The sequence below is a fragment of the Jatropha curcas genome, chromosome 6 (assembly GCF_041381405.1).
Source record: "Jatropha curcas cultivar XTBG-Jc1 chromosome 6, XTBG_Jcur_1.0, whole genome shotgun sequence".
NCBI classification, from domain to species: domain Eukaryota; kingdom Viridiplantae; phylum Streptophyta; class Magnoliopsida; order Malpighiales; family Euphorbiaceae; genus Jatropha; species Jatropha curcas.
The window spans coordinates 27836743-27858336 of record NC_143156.1 but is presented as its reverse complement, the minus strand read 5'-3'; the positions used below and the strand labels follow the sequence as shown (position 1 = coordinate 27858336).

The 21594-nt window shown below is 34.0% G+C and overlaps 2 protein-coding genes and 1 pseudogene across 3 annotated transcripts; 2 read left to right on the top strand and 1 right to left on the bottom strand.

Annotated features, from left to right (window-relative positions):
• Positions 1 to 7863: 7863 nt before the first annotated feature.
• Positions 7864 to 8510, bottom strand: LOC149495852 (cyclin-dependent protein kinase inhibitor SMR4 pseudogene; annotated as a pseudogene).
• A 3368-nt stretch (positions 8511 to 11878) lies between these two features.
• On the top strand, positions 11879 to 17225 carry ARP5 (actin-related protein 5). Of its 2 annotated transcripts, XM_012233545.4 has the most exons (12): positions 11879 to 12109; positions 12227 to 12297; positions 12470 to 12594; positions 12843 to 12887; positions 13500 to 13602; positions 13713 to 13822; positions 14668 to 14777; positions 14867 to 14957; positions 15031 to 15474; positions 15684 to 15811; positions 16005 to 16344; positions 16445 to 17225. In XM_012233545.4, the coding sequence occupies exons 1-12, from the start codon at positions 12009 to 12011 to the stop codon at positions 16949 to 16951; spliced, it is 2175 nt and encodes a 724-aa protein (XP_012088935.1). In that variant the 5' UTR covers positions 11879 to 12008; the 3' UTR covers positions 16952 to 17225. The 2 variants fall into 2 exon arrangements, with proteins under 2 accessions (XP_012088935.1, XP_012088943.1); XM_012233553.4 differs by lacking the exons at positions 11879 to 12109; positions 12227 to 12297 and having other exon boundaries at positions 12512 to 12594; positions 13495 to 13602.
• An 808-nt stretch (positions 17226 to 18033) lies between these two features.
• Positions 18034 to 21542, top strand: FZR3 (FIZZY-related 3). Its single transcript, XM_012233585.4, has 10 exons — positions 18034 to 18806; positions 19003 to 19125; positions 19492 to 19596; positions 19683 to 19862; positions 19951 to 20013; positions 20240 to 20434; positions 20589 to 20690; positions 20784 to 20846; positions 20995 to 21063; positions 21156 to 21542. The coding sequence occupies exons 1-10, from the start codon at positions 18291 to 18293 to the stop codon at positions 21207 to 21209; spliced, it is 1470 nt and encodes a 489-aa protein (XP_012088975.1). The 5' UTR covers positions 18034 to 18290; the 3' UTR covers positions 21210 to 21542.
• The last annotated feature ends 52 nt before the right edge of the window (positions 21543 to 21594 follow it).

Sequence of the window (21594 nt, the reverse complement as noted above, 5' to 3'; positions counted from 1 at the left end):
TTCTTTTTCTTTCTTTCCTTTGCTTGTTTACTCACTTTGGTTCCTGTGTATTCCTAACATTGTTTCTGTTGCATTTTATTTTTCAGGAAAAAAAAAAATGAATTTCGTACGTCTTTACTTAAACATGTGAATTAAAAATTAATCAGTTGGATTTCGTTGAAGTGAATTAAGTTAATGCAAAAGAGCATACCTTTAAATTTGTCTACAAAAAGAATTTAGCATTGATATGCACAAACTGGTCCAATAATACCCTCTAATTGTAATTAAAAAATTAATAAAAGAATCATTAAAAGCATAAGTCTATTTTCAAAATGAGTTTACATTATATTTGCAACAAATAAATATGGAATTATTTCATTCAAAAATGATTTTTTTAAGAACATTGGGTCGAGTGTAAATTTGAGATGAAAGTGAATTTTGAATCTATTTAGTGAAAAATCATAAAATATTATCATGTTATTCAAATAAACCCTCAAAAAAAAATTCAGTAGATAAAATCTACCAATTTTTATTAAATTAATTTTTAAACTTTGGAGTTTAAAATTTGAGTTGGAATCTTTCTTAATATTAAAAATAATAGTGACTGTTCAACTAACTAGCTATGGCAAAACAATTGGGAAATGCCATAAAAGAGGTACCAACCTCACTTGACCTACCCATGGGTTGATAAATTGACACACTAACAACAATTTGGTACCAAATATATATTCATAGCAAGCAAAAACTAAAATTCAATCAAATTTGGAAAAAGTACATAAATAGAATTTGACACTATTATCTCATTATAGCTATATCTTATGAGATTGTTTGATCTATATCTATGTAACTCTCAATTGATGGCAGTCCATTTTTAGCTCTATTAGCTAAAGTGATGCTTTCAAATTTAATCCATCCAAAACTTAAAACCCTACTCCTACCTATTTGAATCATAATTAGTTTTGAGATAATTGTAGTTAGGGCCGTCAAAATAGGTCATGACGTGCAAACACAATTCGTCTAATATGCGAAATAAACAAATTAGGATTGAGGTTAAATGATTTCGTGTCATAAACGGATCACCCATTTATGACATAAATATAATTTTGTCGTACCACGGATTGACACGCGGGTTAGGCAAGTAACTTGTTTATTTAAGAGTAAAGAGATAATTTTAATGTCAGATATAAATACTACAACATATTAGTGTCACTTTGGTAACTTTATTATTGTATTATTTTTTTTTATTTAGCTATGAATCTTTAAAATTCTATACATTTTATGTATGAAAATTTATTTTTAAATATGATTTGAGTTAAATATGTTAAAATTTAAAAATATTGTAAGCATGTTAAGTGAGTCATATATATATATATCAACACGAGTCATATACGGGTCAACATGGTCCATTTAACCTACTTATGATATTAGGCGGGTTACAAGTGTCGTGTTCGTGTCACCTGTCTTATAATCGTGTCATGTTCGTGTTGACCATAATCGTATCGCGTATTAGGCGAATCTATCTCGAACCCAACATGTCAACCCATTTTCACATCCCTTATAGTAATTATATCCTAATTAATTAAGACCACAAAAAATCCTAAACACATATTTAGACAGAGCCATTCCATTTACCCTAAATTGAATCAATCAGCCCATTAAGAGGTAAATTACTTTTAACGAATATTTATTACATTCTCCCTCGATCTCACTCAAAGAAAAAAAGTGTCGAACCACTTATCTCAACACTCGCTAGTCGCTATTGCTTATCATCAATGTCATATTTAACACAAAAGTAAATAAATGAAAGAGAGGAAAAGAAAAGAAGGAGATAGAAAGAGAGAAAGAAGATGGAGCTTAGATAGTTAGATTGCATGTGGATCTAGTTGTGTGGGTCTTGGGTAAAGCTAACATAAGTGGCAAGTGAAGAGAGAGAATAGAAGACATAAATCAGATATTGGTTTGGTACAGAATTTTGATAGATTTAATTGAGAACGGAGATCTCCTTTTTCTTACACAAAGTGGGGGATAGCTGCTTTTCTTGCGGCCTACAACCTTGTCCTCTTTTTTAAACCTAAATTAAAGCTGTTCTTGAAATTATGTTTGTGTCTGTGTACATTAACATAAGAATCCATTATTATAGTACACTCCCAGCTAGCTAGCTCTGTTTTTCTATTTCCAGTTTAAAGCCACTTTAGTATGCCTTTCTACTTATTCTTTTTTTTTTTTTTTCCTAAAAGAAAAAACCCACGTATATTATAGGTACTATCTTCACATTTATAATTGAGAGGGATTTTATTAATTAATTTTAGTTCCTTTGAAATGAGAAAATATTAATTAATAGTTAAATGAATGATGATTTTTTTAATTTTATATTTACATAACATTGAATGGGAATGAAGAAGTTGGTCTAGCTAGAAGTTGAATTGTTGTATGAGTTTTTTTGAATTTGATTTTTTAATTTATTTCAAACAAACTCTTTTTATTCTGTTATATTGCTTATAGATAAATTTGAACAAGGTCAAATAACTTGTATTTCAATTAAATTTATTCAATTTTTATAGTGTTTTGAATAGAATCAAAATCTATATCATGGAGGTATCCAAATTAATTTTAAAAATTTGATATTTGAATATGATTGTAAGTAAGACATAAAACAAATTGGGGTAAATAATTATTTAGTCCTTCAAATATAATTATATTATAATTTTTTTCATTCTTATTTCTTAAATATATACTGATTAATCTCTTTTTTTTTTCGTTGACCAACTTAGCAAGCTCTTCTTCTCCATTTTTTTTTTTCTCTTTGTTGGGTACGTAAAGGACTAGAAAGCCTAGATCTGCAAAAATTGGTAGCAGCCAGAAGCCTAAGCTAAACACTAAACATCTTCTGCTTTGAAAAGATTTATCAAACACAAACACATATGCACATACATATAATCATGATATGCAGCCCAGAAATCTCGCCGAGCGCTATAACAGAAGAGAAGAGGAGTATTAATTATAATGTACAATACATGCAAAACATAAATATGAAAAATGAAAAAATATATAATTAGGTTTCTTGAAATGGAAACCTAAATGTTCACAGCCTACTCATCGTATAGCCTTCTTTCAGTTCCCTCTTTTCTTCTTCTTTACTTACACTCTCACACGTTATCTCTATCTTACCTCTTTCTCCACTGTTTCTTCAACTTTCTTTTTCCTTTTTTCCAAATTTCTCTATTTACTTAATTTTATCTTTATATTTTTGTTTGTCACTAATTAATGCTAAATGAATTACTTTTATATCTCTCTCTTTTTGTTTTTATGATTGAATTTTATTTTATTTTATTTTTATCAGCAGAATAAATTTATTTTATTAATATTAAGAAAGCTTAGAGAAATATTTAATATTTCCAAATTACTAATGCAAGCCATCAGATTTTTCCCAATAAACCCATACTCATTTTTGCTTAATTAAGATTCAGACTTAATTGAGTAGGTAATGATTTTATTATCACTTAATCAAAATTTATTGGTAGCTTTCGATATCAGAACTATATGTTGATTCTTTTGGTGAAATGTCAAATTACATCCACTTAAAACGCAAGTTATTCATAAAGAATAAAGTACCTTAATTTATACAAAAATAAAAACCCTAATCAATAAAGTAGAATTAAACCCATTTTGATTTCGAAATAGATTGATTGTAATTATGAAAATTAACCTATTTACCGTTTCAAAACCTTTGAAATTAATTTAATACTAACTTGCGCAAGTTATGTATAATGAAGAATTTTTAGGTAATTGTGAAGTCATGCTAATGAGAATCACACATCTGATGTAAAAAAATCTCATCGATAGATGAGAAAGATTGGCTTTTTACTTACACACAGGAGAATAAATATCTGAAAATTATCTGAAGTGACTTTGACACCCAACTCCTACTCATACATGTGGGGTTGTTGCTCATCAAGGTAAAACAAATCCATCCATCAATTTACCATTAAAAGCTATCTTTCTCTCTTTTCTTTAGAGCAATAAATATTTCAAGAACTCTCTCTATCAGTCCAGTAAATATATACTTTTAATCTCAGTTTTCCAGTGAATGGTGTTTCTGGTAGACGTATATATATACGTAGATGGATGTGACGGAGAAGGAGTGATGATGCCATGCAAAGCTAAGGTGTGGGGGTTTTATATCGTGGATCTGTTTTTATTATATTATTGTTTTCTCTACTTCCCATGCATGTATAATATATCTATCTGCTCTGCTACACTTTCTTTCTATCTGTGACCATTTTGTTCAAATCTGATGTGATGACATGACGCCATCAACTCTTCATGTCCATCCAAGAAAATGTCTTATAAGCTTTCCAGGTGATCTTCCTCTCACTTCTCGAGGAAACAAGAGATGCTATGTGTCAAACTTAAATTGGTTGAAAATTATTTAAGTAATAATGCTTAATTAACCTCTTAATGAACATTATTCCTTTGAAAATTATACAACTTTTGTTTTACACTTGCTCTTAATCAAATAATATGATTCTTGGCATTGCCTAGTTCAGTTAGCCTAACAAGAAGCTCATCTTTAGATGGATTCATTCGTCTTTAGATGGACATTATTCCTTTGAAACTCTAACTTTATCTCTTTTATTTGATACTCAGAGGTTTTGCTCCGTTAAACTATAAAATTTTTTGTCGTTTTAATTTAAGTGAAGGACGAGATAATAATTTAATAGTACATATAAAGGATTAAATAACATCGATAAATACTAAATGCGAAGGACATAGTAGAGGCAACAGCTCTTTTTCTTGATTGGATTTGTATCTAAAAATTGTAATTGTAAATTGATACTTTTTGGACAGAGTTGAATAGAACTAACTTTAAAAGGCTAATTAGTATATTTATTAAACAAGTGAGAAATAATATATATAGTATGACCAAATTTGAGGGACTGCATAGTTATTTACCTAATAGTTTTAATACATTTTTTATAATTTTAAGTGGTCAATTTTGTGCTTGGTTGTGATCCTAATAGTGTCATGGCATTCAAGAGATAATCATGTGCAAGCTTGACCATGAATTATTAGAGATCCATCTTTGATATTTTGTTTCATGAGAAGCTCATCTATCACATCATCAATGGTCCCCAAATCAAATGACATAATAAAAAAAAATGGTACAATTTGAAAGAAAAAAACAAAATTCTTACCAATGGAAGTGAGAATATTAGATTGTTAGAGGACCCCATAAGACCACCTGAACAAGGCATCCAATGCACCAAAGAATCCATTGCTCCAATTTCTCTAGTACAATTAATCAATGAGGTTTGCCTCCTCTTTGGTACAATAATTCAAATCCATTAGGATATGACATTACCTTCATCTATTCATAGTTGAATATACATAAATTCCAAAAATTTCAAGATTTTTCTCATTCTTCCAATGATTATTTTCTTTTTTTCAACAAGGATAAATGAAAATATGACTTAAGTACCACAATGTTTGCATCAATAGAAAGTAGAAATTGTCAAGTCAAGGTAATTGCATATTTGAACAACTTGTCTTATAAATAATTCCTTTGGTTTTCTTTTTATAATAACAAAAGAGAGAGTATTATTAACCCAAAATAGCTGGTCTAGTAGTTGAAGTGCATTAGATGCTACCATAGTAATCGCAAGATCGAGTTGTGGAGTAAAATCTTGGAGAAAACTTTTAAATATAATCATTCCCCAGCCATAAGGGATTAGTCTCTCATCTAACCGTTAAACGAGAGGTAGGAGGACACTCTTGATAATAAAAAAAGTATTATTTATTCAATTTTAGTTCAAATAACAGTACTTTACTTTTATTGAAGATTAGGTTGTTCATTTATTTAGTGTTATACAATGATAAAAAATATTAGTAAAATTAACACTCTGTTTGGGAAGAGTGGATTTTAAGGGAGGAAAGAAAGCGTGGATGGAAAATATCAAAGAAAATTAACTTTCTCCTCTTTGGGAAAGGAGAGAAAATTTGGAAGGAAAGAATTTGGTCTTTATTTTCCTTCCGGGCCCACCTAACTGGATTCTCTCCAAATCGGAAAGAAAATGAGCAAATGAAGAGGGAAAATTTCACTGTGCAACGTGAAATTACACAAATACCCCAAAAATGTTGCTCTGCAAATCGAGCCCTAGGTCTTTCTCCAAAACGAACATTGAAGACATTGCCAAAGGAGACAGCCAAGGGACTTCGCGTTACTGTCAAGCTTACGTGTAGAACCGTTAGACCAAGGTAACGGTGGTGCAATCGACAGTGGTTGGTGATGGTTGTGTTTCATTCTTTATGCTAATGTTTCTCCAAGTCCCTTTTTATTAATTTGTTATTCTATTACATTTTTTTATCCCCGGTTTTGATTTCGATTTAGATCTGGATCTTTGATTTGCTTTTGATTAATTTACGAGAACCTGATTTTTTATTTTTGGGTTGGGTATTTGAAAGAGAGAGGTATTAGAAAAATCTAAATGTTATTTAGAAATCGACGGTTAGATCAATGGAAGCGGATTATATCTCCATCGCGGATTTGAAAGTTGGAATCACAACTATTTGGTGGGTAAAAAAGTAAAATCGTTTCCAAACTATAAAGATTGCTTATGTTTCCAATTTTCAACATAAATTAAAAAAAAAAAATTAGGATAGTGGAAGGAATGTGGTCATTTTGGGCCCAAGGGCCAACAGGAGGATTGTTTTCCATTAGGTCTTGTTTGGGAAAGTTTCCTCAAATGGGCTTCAATTTTGTGAACTACACAACTGATATAGCCCATTAATGAAAATTATGACAGTGGACTCGGAACTGAAAGCCATTAATATTGGTTAGACCGCAGGGAATATGTCGTACTTATATTAGGTTATGATTGATTGTCTTAACTTAGACTTCATCATCTACATAACCAGTTTCAGAAAAAAAAAAAAAAAGAAAAAAAGAAAAAAAAGTCTTGTGCGCAACAAAGCTTTTTTTTTTTTTAATTTAATAATAAGGTAATATCATTAATTGAATTAAGGCAGCTCTGTTTCTAAATTCAGTTTCTAAAAAATCGAATAATCCTATTGTTATTATATGGAATAAATCAGGCAGTAAAGTTGGGATGGTACTTCGGAGACTTTCAACTCGCTCTCCCTCTCTCTCTCTTCAGTCCTAGGTAGACTTGCTTCCACATTTTAGTTTTGGTTAATAAATTACTCGTGCAGAGGAGTATTGGTGAGAAAAATGTAGCTTCTTCAACTTGTCTTTATCTCAGGGAACTGGTAACTTACCCTTTAGCAGCCATTATCTTGGACTTGGACTGCCAAATGCTAATGAACACAAACCAGTTTACTGTCATCATCCCTTTGCAGTTCTACAAATTAACAAAATCTACAGATTGATTCAAACTTAAAAGTGTTGTTTTGTTGAACTAGAACCCTAATCCTTACAAATCTGTTCTGTTGAAATTCTTTCATTCTCCTTATTTTATTCGCCATTAGATTAGAAAATTAGGCTCATCCATTGGGCCATGATTTTGTTTATAATCAGCAAGTTTAATCCCATAGCATACAATTATTATTTGTATTACAATTAACATTTGAGAATATGCACTCCAATCCACCTCCCTTTGTTGCACGTTTTCTTAGTGGCCCGTAAGGTACCACATCCTGCAATTCTTTGTTTCGTTAATTCAGATTTGCACTTGGTAGGTTTATGAACATGGGTAAAACGCTTCATCTTAATTGTTTAAAAAGACTTTACACCTAAAACTTGTTAAGAGAGAAAATTTTACCATCCTGTTTCAATCCTGGACAAAGGTTTATGTAATAATAATTAAATTATGCAAAATACTTACCTAATATGGATGTGATATCTATTCAATCTGCATATATCCATCATTGAAAAACTTACCATTTATATTTATTTTTTTGTAAATATCCATTTACAGTCAACTCTCGTTATTAAATTTATTAGAACTAGATACATATATAATGGAAAAAAACTTTTTTCCCCCTTTTCCATCAATATCAAAACAAAGAACCATACATATCTGCTCATATCACCACTCATCAGTCATCACTCTATCTCCATAGACTAACCCAAGGTAGCTAATGGGTCTTTTTTGACTCCACAAGTACAAAATTGATCTATAATGTTCGTAGATCTCACATTAAAAATATATACAAGAACAATTTATAGGCCAGTTAAGCAAATTAACCTATAGCTTTAAATAATTCATGCACAACCTTCCCTTCTTGTTCTTGGTGCAATAACGAAGATAGATTCGAGATCAGGTGGTTGAAAATACCCATCGTTTGGCGGCGTCGTTTCCTTGAAGCGAACCGATTTCTTCTTTGGCGCCGGCGGACAGGCCAACGTCGCCGGTATCCGAGACTCGCGGCGTCTTGGAGTCATGCAAACTTCATGATCCACTTCCATGCTAGCTCTTCCGAGACAAGCTTTTGTTATTTTTAAAAAATATTATTGAGAAATAATATCTCTAATCAAAGCTAGAAAAAAAGCGTTTTCTTAATTTTGGTTTATATGAGAGAATTTATAGTGCAATTAGACGGAAATGACATTGGCGCCAGCTTGCTGGAGAAGATGCCGTTTGACTTATCTAATCGTGTGGTGGAAGCAACTAATGTGAAGCTTACGTGGAACCCACCATAAGGAGGAAAATTGGAGTCTGTTACTCTTCTGCTTGCGTGTCATACAATTGCCACGTAGCAAAATGTCTCTAGAAACAGAACATCATCCTGTTTTGTTTATATCAATTAATCCTACTAACTCCGTTCTATAATAATTAATACATGTCAGAAAATATAGTTTATTTCACGATAATTATCACATTTGTGATTTTACAGAATAATAATTTTTTTTTCATATTTACCCTTTATATATGATCAATAATTACTAATCCAATTTAATAATTTTTTTAAAAAAATTAGTATTAAATTAATAATATTGTCAATTTATTTTATAATTTATTATAACTTAAATAAAAAATTTAATGATTTTCTTAGGAGCAGTGAACTTTTAAATAAGATAAATATTACAGAATAAAGATAATATTTCTCATCTCCTCTCTTTAATTAAAATAAAAACGCAATAATTGAGAATATTATATTTTTATGAATTAAGATAAATTAAAAATGTTTGATGAAAAGAGTATTATTTTGTCTTTTTTCAGAGAAAAGACATTAATATTTTTATTTATGCAATAATTGCCTTTGGTCAAGTGATAGGTTGATATGCAAGAAATCATTCCCGTCTTTGGGTTATAACCCAGAAGAGCGTTTTTGTTTGTTTGCTTATGTGGAATGAAACGTGGTTAGTCCTTTTGCCATAGTGGAAAAGCAAGAAGCTAAACGCCGGAAAGTTCAAAGGAAAGGATGAGTACGTTTAAAAACTGGACCACACGTTTAGCGACGATTATCTGGCGTTGATTTGGTACCCACACGGCCACACCGTTCAGTTCATGGGTTTACTGGGCCCACCATGGGTTAGTTGAGTGTGGTGGAGAGAACTGCACGTGTAAAGTGTTTGGATTCCAACTATGTCGTTTTCATACAAGACGTCACGGTGTGTGAGTTCCGTGCCCCACGTGCCAGAGTGAAAGCGACACGGAGTTTAAATGCAGATTTTTTTCACAAGGAAAATGGAACCATCCAGATCCGATTCCTTGGGTGGAAGTTGGAGCAGCAGCAAGTTGGGCCCAATTTAACAAAAGAAATTGGTTTGGACTTCATTCCAAACATAATTGGGCTATTTATTGGGCTCAAGTTTAAGAATATTATTGGGCTTTGAGTTGTTACAGTGTCTAATCCAGTGAACAATTGTAATCCAACAAGCCATTAAAGACGGACGCACATTGGGCAATTGTATCGTTGGTTTCAGATTGAGTGTTGGTCGATCTTTGGTTTTATGGGCTGAACTATGGGCTCTCTTGGAAGGCCTTAAACTTATCCATAATCGTGGTTTTACGCGGGTTCATATGGTATTGCTGTTAAATCGGCTAATGGTCTGATATAATCTCCTCCATTTGTTCAATTTGTGAGGCATTATTTCTCTTTAATTACGTTTATATCTCATATTTTTGGTAAAGCTAATTTTTGTTGACGGGCTTATGAAGTTTGCTTCAAATCCTGGGATCAATTTCACCTGTTCTGCATCTTTAGATTATTCATGATATCTATTTTCTGGGATAACTTATTTCAGATGGTGTAGCTCTTGGTTTTTTTTTTTTTTTTCTTTTCTTATGTAAAAAAAATGAATAAATAGCTTTACAGAAAATAACACATATATGAGCGTTGAAAGTTTGGAAAATATATCCAACAAAAATATGTATTCAACATTGAAATATACGATATATATATATATAAGCTCGGATAATACTCCAAGATTGCTAATCATTCTTCCAAAAAACAAATTGTTAATTGTTATCTTTTGTTATTTTATTTTGCATATATACCCAAAAATAATTATAGGTTAAAAAACTTAAAAAGAGTTTCAACGCATTGATTTAAAGTTGCTATTTTGGTGCAGCCAACAATTTTTTTTAACTCATTAGTAAAATTTTTTAAGGAAAATTATAATTTTACTTCTATGTTTTGTCAATAATAACTACTTTACCCTTGTACTTTTTGAAATACATTTCCGTACACTCATATTCTCGGTGCATTACACTATATGCCCCTTCTGTTTATTTTTTATACTTTTAAAAAACAAGTCAATGCAGATTGTTTGGGCTAAAGAGAGAGAAGTTAAATATGTGTCACAAATTTCTGGAGAAGTTATAATCTTCACTGCTAGCTAAACTTTTAGTAGTAGAAAAGAATGGAAGATTCAAATTTGATTTGGAAAACACATCGGCTATTGGATTAAAATTATTCTTTGAAACTGATTTGTTTATTACTATTAGACCTACCAAGAAGAACGCCGAAAACAGCATAATTGAATCGACGTTGTGTGATTTTATCACTCTTTCCCTTTTCGTGGTTAAGGCACTAGAAAACATAGAGAAATGGATCGAGAGCCCAAGAAAAATGCCACACGTAATGAATATAGTTGGCGACTCTCTACTCTTTGGCTAGCGAAGACAGTTTTAGTTGTTGGAAACAGTGGAGATTTGACGAATAGAAGGAGCGATCATGGATAGCGGGCTAAAGGGGAGAAGTGATTCCGGTTAAGATTCTTATCCATCTACATTGCGTATATTGTTAGCTCTTTTAGGTAGTGAATCTACTAGGTTAAACGACAATCTGAATCTAACGAATGAATTTTTCAATGATCATCCATTTAAGATACGAGCGAAATTTGACTTATTGTCTTTTGAACAATTTTTCTCAACAAATTTCAGTTTTGAGGAAGCTAAGGGAAGTTAGCATTTGAAGGTTTTGAGATTTGAGAAATTCTTGATATCAATTGTAATTGGTGATTAAAAAGGAAAATGGATGTAAAAATCGAACTTCTCATAAGATTTCAGTCATTTTGGTGGTTAGGTTGAAAGATTTTAAGATAATTCAATTTTTTGGCTACTAGAGTGGCAACAACGGCGCGAATAAGGCACAATTAATTTCAGTACAAAAATGGTTTCGTCTTTTAATTAGGATCATTTATGTGATTTCATCATAATTTAATGTAGAAAAGTAAAAAAAAAAGTAGATGGAAGTGGAACAAAATTTAATGGATTGAGAATATGAGGATATGAAAGTGCATTTTAAAAAATAAAAGGATAAAATAGTTATTTTTGATTAAACATAAGAGTATGATTATAATTTTCCCGACTTCTATTTATTTGTTACCCCTTGTGGGCTCTAAGATGTTGGGTTGGTTAACCGTCCGGTTTGGTAGGCTGACCGAGCCAACCGGCCATACGCCTGCTACTATGGCTTTTGTTTTCATGGTCTGTTTTTGCTCACTCGTTTTGTCAGTTAAGCTCAAAAGAAAAACTCCTGAAAGAGCTATACGGCCCCAAAAATCCCTCCCTCTAAATTCTTTCGCCATTTCATGAAAGAAGAAAACCAAACAGAGGGACGAAATGCCATTTATATCACAAATACAGAGACAATCTGATTACAATTTCTTCTCTTCTTCCACTCCTATAGTCATCGATAATGGCGCTTCCTATTTTCGCATCGGGTAACCCCTAATCCAAAAACTTAAACCCTAACCCGAAATACTTACTTTGAATTTGAGTTTATTATTCGAAATTCGTTAATTTTTGCTTCTTTTTTTTTTTTGTGATTAATCGAACAGATGGGCTGGAGAGACTGATCCTCGAGTTATTTTCCGCAACATTGTTCAGCGCCCACGTCATAAAGCGACTGGTAACTTCACTTTCTCTTTCCTTTCACTTTCTTCTACTTTTCTTTGTTTGTGGGTGGAAAATAATGGAAATTCATGCTAAATTTTCCACTTGCTGCTGCTTACCATTTCATTTCCAATTTGAAAAGGTATTGGGGATTTATTTTGTGTTATTTGCTTTTTGGTGATATGTAGGGGAAACTGTAACTATTGTTGGTGACCATGATCCTACATTGTTGAAATATTTTGACTGCACTCGCTCTGGGCCTCGCTCTGCATTTGATAGTAACGTTGTTTACCAGTTTGAGATAATGGAATATGTGAGTTTTATTCTTTATAAAGCTCTAATTTTTTTATGCAAAACAAATTGAGGGTTATCTATTTTAGGACATCAAATTTAGTGGGCCGTGAAGATTTTTCTTAATTTCTCTTTCTTTTTTAAACCTCTGGCAAGCTTGGGAAAGTTGATTAAGATTCTTGTGGGGGTAAACAGCTGTGTAGATTACTGATTTGTTTGAGTAGGCATGTGACCATAATGGTTTTCAATGATTACTTCTTTCATTTGTAGATTCTTGACTTTGGATTTGATCGGTTGGGGGCAAATGGATCACAGGTACATTTAACGCCCTGTTTAATGGAAAGTTTAATAGAGATTTTGATATTTTAGCCTTCCATTGTCAAAGATTATGATTTATGCTCAATTTGGCTGGTTAAGCTAATTTCTTTCTGCTGCAGGTCTCTTTTTACGTTAAAGCTAGTAATCTCTTAAATCATGCTAATTCATGTTGTATAGAAACACTGTTGAGCTTCTAATCTAATTTAGTCAGAACAACCTATTTTCTACTTTCCTCTTCTGCAGCAATTCTTGTAAAATCCATGCTTCTATGCATACTGTTCATTGGTGAGAAGGGGATACTAGAGTCATTAAACTTCTAATCATGATGATCTTTTACTGCTCAATTGTCGACTTGTCATTCTTTTTTAGATCTAATTCAGATAACTTGGATTATTTTATTATCTGTTGTAACTTGTAAAATCCATTCAGAATTTACTATCTGTATAAAACTAGTGATGCATGCATCAAAAACGCTACTTTGTAGTTCTTCATAAATTATGCAGTACAAGCTGCATGATTTCACTTTACCTATTTACTTCAGCTTTAAGCTTCATTGATCAGTTCACAAGACTGTTTCTTGATTTTATTGTTCATTTGAGGGCAGAACAGATTGATCATCCTGTCCTGATCACAGAATGTGTATGCAATCCAGTTCAATCACGCAGTAAAATGGCTGAGCTTCTTTTTGAAACTTATGGAGTTCCATCAGTAGGTAGAAGCCGTGTCAATTCCATGAAAATTTCCTGCAAGGGGCAAGTCTTTTGCTTCTGATGTATATGTATGGCTCTTGTAGTTAACCTTTATTCCCTACCATCTTTGCAGCATTTGGTGTAGATGCTGCATTCAGCTATAAGTACAATCAGCAGCATGGGGTTTGTGATAAAGATGGGCTAGCTATTTGTCCAGGATTTACAACAACTCATGTTATCCCGGTAGGCTTCAAAACCACAGTATTCGCTCAGGTCAAATGTATAAATTGTATTTCCTGAATCAGGTGATCATTATTTGTTTGTTTTTGTGAGTACATACAATACCTTTAGAAGATTGCAATTGCAAATAAGCTGTGAAGTAGTTAATCTACAAGTTTGTGCCTGGAATTTTGTCTAAGGTTGCATTTGGATAGAGAACCTGAAATCAAAGGATTTAAATTTAAGTTTTCATCTCAAATGGTATAAATAAATATTTGAACATGTAAAGTAGGTGGGGAGAAAAAACTTCAACCAGTGTAATCAAAGGCAAGAAAAGAAAGTTGCAGCCTAGGGCCTAGGCACCTTAGGAAAGGAAAGTTGACTTCACCTAGGCAATAGGCATTTGCCTAAGTGAGCTCATGGGCCAACCCCCAATGCACTAAGCGCCTAGGTGCTTCAGGCACTTGCTTTATTCAGTTTATGCTTATTTGCTTTATTTATCTCCGTCTGTTGTTAGAATTCACTTCTAATCATGGGATTTTTACAAATTATGAGATATCAACTATAAAATGTAAGAGACTGCATCTCTCTCTGTCTCTCTCTCTTCTTTTGCTTGCAGCAATTATGCTATTGCTGTAGTGGTTCACTTTTGTTTCGGGATATTATATTTCTGCAGAAATACTGTCTATTGATATCATTCTTCAGATTTTTGCTTCATATCAATGCCCAAATCTGCTCAATTTTCTGGGTTTCGTGCTCAATCTAATCTGCATTTTCTAGTTTTGATGAAATTATGAATTGGGTAAATGTAGCCAAGATTACCATTCCCATTACGCTAGCTTGATGCCAACTTGTGTTTTGGCTCCCAGTTTATTGATGGAGAACCTGTTTATAAAGGATGCTGCCGAACTAACATTGGTGGATACCATGTCACTGATTACCTGAAGCAACTTCTTTCACTTAAATATCCTCATCACATGTGAGTATATGTTCAGCTAGGCTCGGCTTCAATCTAATAGGTGTCGTTTATAGAACCTTTTGGTTTTGTTTCTCATGTGCTCAAAACAGGGCCAGACTTACATGGGAAAAGGTGGAAGACCTGAAGATGGAGCATTGTTATATTGCTCCAGATTATGCTTTAGAAGCTCGATTATTTCAGGTGATGAGCTAGTCTTTCATCTGCTTTTTCTGTTTTCAAGTCCTCAATATTGACAGTTGGAATTATGTGATAGAAAGGGACCAAGGAGGCTGAAGAAAAAACCAGGTGTTGGCAGCTTCCATGGGTTCCTCCACCAGTGGAGGAACCTCCATCAGAAGAAGAGATTGCCAGAAAAGCAGCCATAAAGGAGAGACAAGGTCAACGGTTGCGGGAAATGGCTGAGGCAAAGAGGTCATCTAGGATAAATGAACTAGAGAATCAGATGCGTGGCATGGAATTTCTTTTGCAGCAGCTCGAGCACGTGGAAGAAGAAGAAATTCCATCTTTCCTAAAAGATACTGGATATGTCTCAAAGCAGGAAATAGAAGCCTCACTTGTGAAAATAGCACAGTCTTTACGTAAAGCAAAAGGAGAGCCAAAAGCTGAACAAGCTGAAGTTGAAGAGAAAAGTGATTCTTCCGCAAATGATAAATATCCTCTTGTCAATATTCCAGACAACATGCTGACCCCAGAGCAGGTATGCCCCTGTATGAATCGACTGATTGTATGCCTTGCTATTATGAAGCTGCTGTTCTTTTTGTTTTTATAATATAGGTTAAAACTTTTATAATATTGTTTAGGCAACATTGTTTTCCAACCAACTCAAGAATGGCCAGTAATTTTCTAGTGTAATTGCTGTAGTTATTGTCATTATTAATAACATTGCACACATTATATTTTTGATAGCTCAAAGAAAAGAGGAGACAGTTGTTCCTTAAAACCACATCTGATGGCAGGCAACGAGCAAAGCAGAAACGTCAAGAAGAAGAATTAGAGAGAGAAAGAAAAAATCAACTAGATGAAGAAAAACGCTTGTATGTTCTCATAAATGGATATGAAAGTAGTTTTTGTTGGACTTGTTACTTACTGAATGCACTGGTTTGCCTGTTGCTTTATAACGCCCACGCCCTCATTGCTACATGACAACTATTTGCGTACTGCTAACGTGTGCTTTACTGTCAGAAGATGTTTTAGCTAATTTTTTTTTTTATTTTTTTTATTTTATAGAGAGAACCCAGAACTTTATTTAGAGCAGATACGTATTAAATATAAAGAACTCTCTGAGAAAGTTGAGCAGCGAAAACGACTCAAGACAAATGGGAATCACTCAAATGGAAATAACATGTCAGGTGGTGTTGGTCGCGGTGAGAGATTGAATGCTGCACAGAGGGAAAGGATGCGCCTATTAACAACTGCAGCCTTTGATCGAGGGAAGGGTGAGGATACTTTTGGTGCCAAAGATGAAGACTGGCAACTTTACAAACTCATGAGCAAAGATAATGATGATGATGATGATGTGGGGGATGAGGATGAACTAGAGCTCACCCGTATTTCTTCTAGGCTTCAGGTCAGCTTATGTATTCCTATGTATAGTCCTAATTTTGATCTTTTTTAATTACAGCATGATCATTCAACTTGGGTATGGATGCTGATCCTTGTTATTGCAGGAAATAGACCCAACATTTATTCCTAAGCCAGATGTAGGGCCGTCACAACCTGCTCCTGATGTCCCACGGTTTCGCCCATTGACAAAGGAGGATTTCCAGATTTTGCTTGGGGTGGAGAGGTTCAGATGCCCTGAAATCCTGTTTCATCCCAACCTAGTAGGTATTGATCAGGCAGGGGCAGATGAGATGGCTGGTGTGTCAATTAGGAGATTGCCGGCCAAGGACCTAGAATTGGAGGAGAGACTGACTAATTCAATCCTTATGACTGGTGGGAGCTGCCTTTACCCTGGTATGGCCGAGCGCTTAGAGGCTGGAATCCGAATGATTCGCCCATGTGGGTCACCTATAAAGGTGGTCAGAGCATTGGATCCAATTCTTGACGCATGGCGAGGAGCTTCTACTTATGCTGCTGGATTGCAGTTCCCACAGCAGACATTTAGTAGGATGGATTATTATGAGAAGGGTGAAGATTGGCTTCGTCGATACCAATTTCGCTACACACTGTAATTGTATTCTCGCACTTCATAACTGATTCTCTTTAATATGAAGTGGCATTAGACAGATCCTATTTTGAAAGAATGACTCGAGTAACACTGACTTCAATTTGCTGTTTCTGCCATTTTTAAACACTGATACATAATACAGGCTATAATTGTTGTTCTTAGATAGATCTATATTTTATCAGATGGGAATGAATAGCGGTTCCAAGGTTTCCATGTAAATTGTCTTGTTAAATTTTGATGTGAATCAATCTCCAATGGCTTATGCTTTTTGCTTTTGATGTGGTAGGCTTTTGTTTACCATCCATGATTTGCTTTTGCTCTCTGCAAACAACTTTGAGTCCTTCCAAATTGGAGAGGATAGGAGGAAGCAATGGGCGGAAAAGGGTGGAAATTTCATTTTTATCTTTTTCTTCATGCTATTGGAAAATAAAAACCCAGTGGCTTTTTGGGGATAATTACCTCTTCCTTATCTTCTTATAATCTTTTCAAGCCAAGGATTTGATTGCAAACTATGAATTAGTGCACTAATTTGGGTGGTCATAAATTGAACCCTGTATTTTGAGATAAACGTTGGAAGCTTATTATAAAATGGACGGATGTAATTACTTTGTTTATATGTTTAAGAATCAATTACCTTTCACTTCATTGAATAGTTACAAGCTTGTTCTTGTTAAATTATTTTCTTTAATTAAAATTCTAACCAAGTAAGCGGCTTTATTCTTTAATAGAGATGATTAGTGGTAATATGTAAATTTTTTTTAAGAAAAATTGAGAATAATAGTTATAAAATATTAATATTTACTTCTCTTAATGAAGGAAGTAACCAAAATCCTTTTTATATATATATATAAACATATATTAGGAGATACCTCTAATTGAAAAAAAAAAAAAAAAAAGGGAGATTGCCTAAAAAAATAAAAGATAGATAATAAATTATTGAATTCAAAACAACGGCTATTTTGGTAACAAAGACCAAAACATTCAGCTCAGCTACAGTGGTAAGCCAAGGGTAAAGCTTCGTTCATACAATTGACCGTTAGAACCCTGTCCTAACATAAAATATAAAAACAATTCCAAACAAACCTATTCTTTCTCTTTACCAAAGTTCCCGCTCCTACCTCAAAATTGGACCGTTACATATCTTCTTCACATAAACAAAAGATACAAAATTTATCCATTGAGAAGCCCTCTCTCTCTCTCCCTCTCTCTCTCTCTCTCTCTCACTCTCTCGCTTTGCTGCTACAGAGAGAGGACTCTTCAATCAATCTTCGTATCAACAACATCCAAGAAAACCCATTAACCCCAATACCTCAAAATTATCAAGAACTTAAGGAAATCAAAAAATGGAATCACCACCGAGAAGAAAGAGTGGCCTGAATCTTCCATCTGGAATGAATGAGACTTCTCTTCGATTGGATTCGATACCGGGTTCTTCTTTTCGTGCAATATCAAGTGTAGCATCACCTCGAGCAATATCGAGTTTATCATCACCGTCCAAGTCTTCTACTTGTAGTGATAGATTCATACCTTGTAGATCGTCGTCAAGGCTGCACACTTTTGGGCTTATAGAGAAAGGATCTCCTGTTAAAGAAGGAGGCAATGAGGCTTATTCAAGGTTATTGAAATGTGAACTATTTGGGTCTGATTTTGCTTCTTTTTCTTCTCCTGCAGGAGGTCAAGGAGGAGGAGGGGGGTCCGCTCTGAGTAGTCCTAGTAAGAATATGTTGAGGTTTAAAACTGATCATTCGGGACCAAATTCTCCTTATTCTCCTTCAATTTTGGGACCTGATAGTGGGGTTTCTAGTGAGGCTTCTACTCCTCCTAAGCCTCCACGAAAGGTTCCCAAAACACCTCATAAGGTATATTAGTGAAGCTCTTTTTTGTGTTTTTTATTAAAATTTTTGCCAATTCGTAGAAATGCGTAATCATTGCTAATCAGCTTTGAATCTGTGATATTGGAGTGTTCTTCTGAGCTGCGAGGTTGTTAGCTCGAATCCGTCAGAGCCAAATTAACTGAAAAACAGACTAGTTGTTGAACGTTTAATTTTGCTGCAGGTTTTAGATGCACCATCACTTCAGGATGATTTCTACTTGAATCTCGTGGATTGGTCCTCACAGAATGTACTTGCCGTTGGGTTGGGTACTTGTGTTTATCTATGGACAGCATCAAATAGCAAAGTAAGTTTTGATAGTGCAATTATATGTTCATAGGAAGTAGAACCAATTCCCATAATGACATTGTCTAAAACAAAATTGTGTTCCAAGTGTGCCTCTTGGGTTGATTCAAAGAAAAAAGAAAATCTAAATTAGCTTAGTTGACAAGTAGCTTTGCTCCACATGTTTGATTCTCAAAGAGTTGATCTCAAATGCACTGGTTGAGCTTAGGGTGCTTCCATGGACTTATTCCTGGAAAAGACCTAGTTTTTGTCCATCAGCTGACACGAGAATATCCCAACTGCTACAGAAAACTAATAAAGGAGGGGGAAAGAGGGAGGTTAATGGGTATTTAAGGCGTTAACAATTTCTTCATTTTCTTGTTCTTAGGTGACAAAGTTGTGTGACTTAGGACCTCATGATGGTGTGTGCTCTGTGCAATGGACTCGGGAGGGCTCATATATATCCATCGGCACAAGTCTTGGTCAAGTTCAGGTAGCTCTAAATGTCTTGTAATACTTTTCGTTGCGTCATTTTGCCATATATAATAAAGATGCTGAAGATGTTGATTCCTTTTGCAGGTATGGGATGGAACTCAGTGCAAGAAGGTGAGAACCATGGGTGGACATCAAACAAGAACAGGAGTCTTGGCATGGAATTCTCGCATACTATCATCAGGAAGTAGAGATAGGAACATACTTCAACATGATCTTCGCGTTTCTAATGACTTTGTCAGCAAGCTTGTTGGTCACAAATCTGAGGTTAGCACCTTACATAACTTAGCTCATCTAAAGAAAAAAAAATGTTCGAGAGAAATGAAGTAATCTTTTCCTTCTGTTCAATTTTCAGGTTTGTGGCTTGAAATGGTCTCATGATGACAGAGAACTTGCTTCAGGTGGAAATGATAATCAGGTAAACTATTTACTTCAATTTTTTTTATACCAATACAGAGTCTGAGTTTGGCAGGAATGCCATAAGCGAAAAAACGCATTTAATTACATTACATTATATTTGATTAATAAGGTATTAAAATCACAGCCTTAATTCATCAAGCACTCTTATGGTGCTCAATTCTTGGTGAATTGGTCTAAAGCCAAAAGAGAATCTGACTGTTAAATTGCATGTTAATGATGCACAGCTCCTGGTATGGAACCAACATTCTTCGCAACCAATTTTGAAACTCACAGAACACACTGCTGCTGTTAAGGCTATTGCTTGGTCACCCCACCAGAGTGGTCTTCTTGCATCTGGAGGCGGAACTGCAGATCGATGCATTCGTTTTTGGAACACAACCAATGGACATCAATTGAACCATGTTGACACTGGGAGTCAGGTTTCTGCTTTTCCTCTATATTTCAGTGTATTTGATTACATTATATTACTGGATCGAAATATAGCTTTAGGGTTGAAACATATCTTAAAACCCTAATGGAAGAAAACATATTATTAGATGAAGCTAAGTTCTCATTGAAACACAATATCTTCAGGTATGCAATCTAGCATGGAGTAAGAACGTGAATGAATTGGTTAGTACTCACGGTTACTCCCAGAATCAAATTATGGTGTGGAAATATCCCTCATTGACAAAGGTATTATTAACTCGAACTGTCAAAGATAAAACATTTTCCTATAATTGAATGCAGGTAACCAAATCTGTATTTTTTTTCTTGGAATATGAACAGGTTGCAACCCTAACTGGTCATAGTTTGCGAGTACTCTATCTTGCAATGTCCCCTGATGGTCAAGTATGCAATGTTGCCTCCATGACATGAACTATTACTTTTTTTTTCCAGTTTTTGTTTAAATTGCTTTAGGAAACCCATGGTATTACAAAAGCGGTTCAAACAAAAAGGCAAACTTATCAAGTAATGAACTTTTAATTATGAATTGCAGACAATAGTGACTGGGGCAGGGGATGAGACTCTCAGGTTTTGGAATGTCTTCCCGTCGATGAAAACTCCGGTAAGCAAGACAACCTAAGACAGTCCTCTTTACTGGTTCTTGTATGCCCAGTTTCTTCCGTTAAACATTAAACTATTTTTCTGTGTTTTCAGGCACCAGGTAAAGATATTGGTCTTTGGTCATTGGGAAGAACTCATATTCGGTGATAAAAACTCTTTGCAAAAATCAACTTAAAGTATATGCTGTAAATGGAGATACTAAATTTTCGACACTGCCACTATAAATTTACGAAGTGAGGGGATGGTATTATGTATTTTTTTACATTTGTATTTCTTTTGTTTTTTTTCCTGTGTGGCAATTTTTTAAGTGGGTGTTATGCATTTTAGGGCAGGATTTGTAAAGTGTGTCTTCACCCCTGTTATATAGATTTAGTTACATAGTAAATTTTATGTAATTGAGAACCAAAGAAAAACAACAAAGGAAAGGAAAACAGATTCTTGTAATTTGTAGATAATAATACAATGATTCTTTCTCTTCTTCTTCCTTGTTTTTTTTTCAAACACTTGACACCATTAAAATGATTCCTTGGCA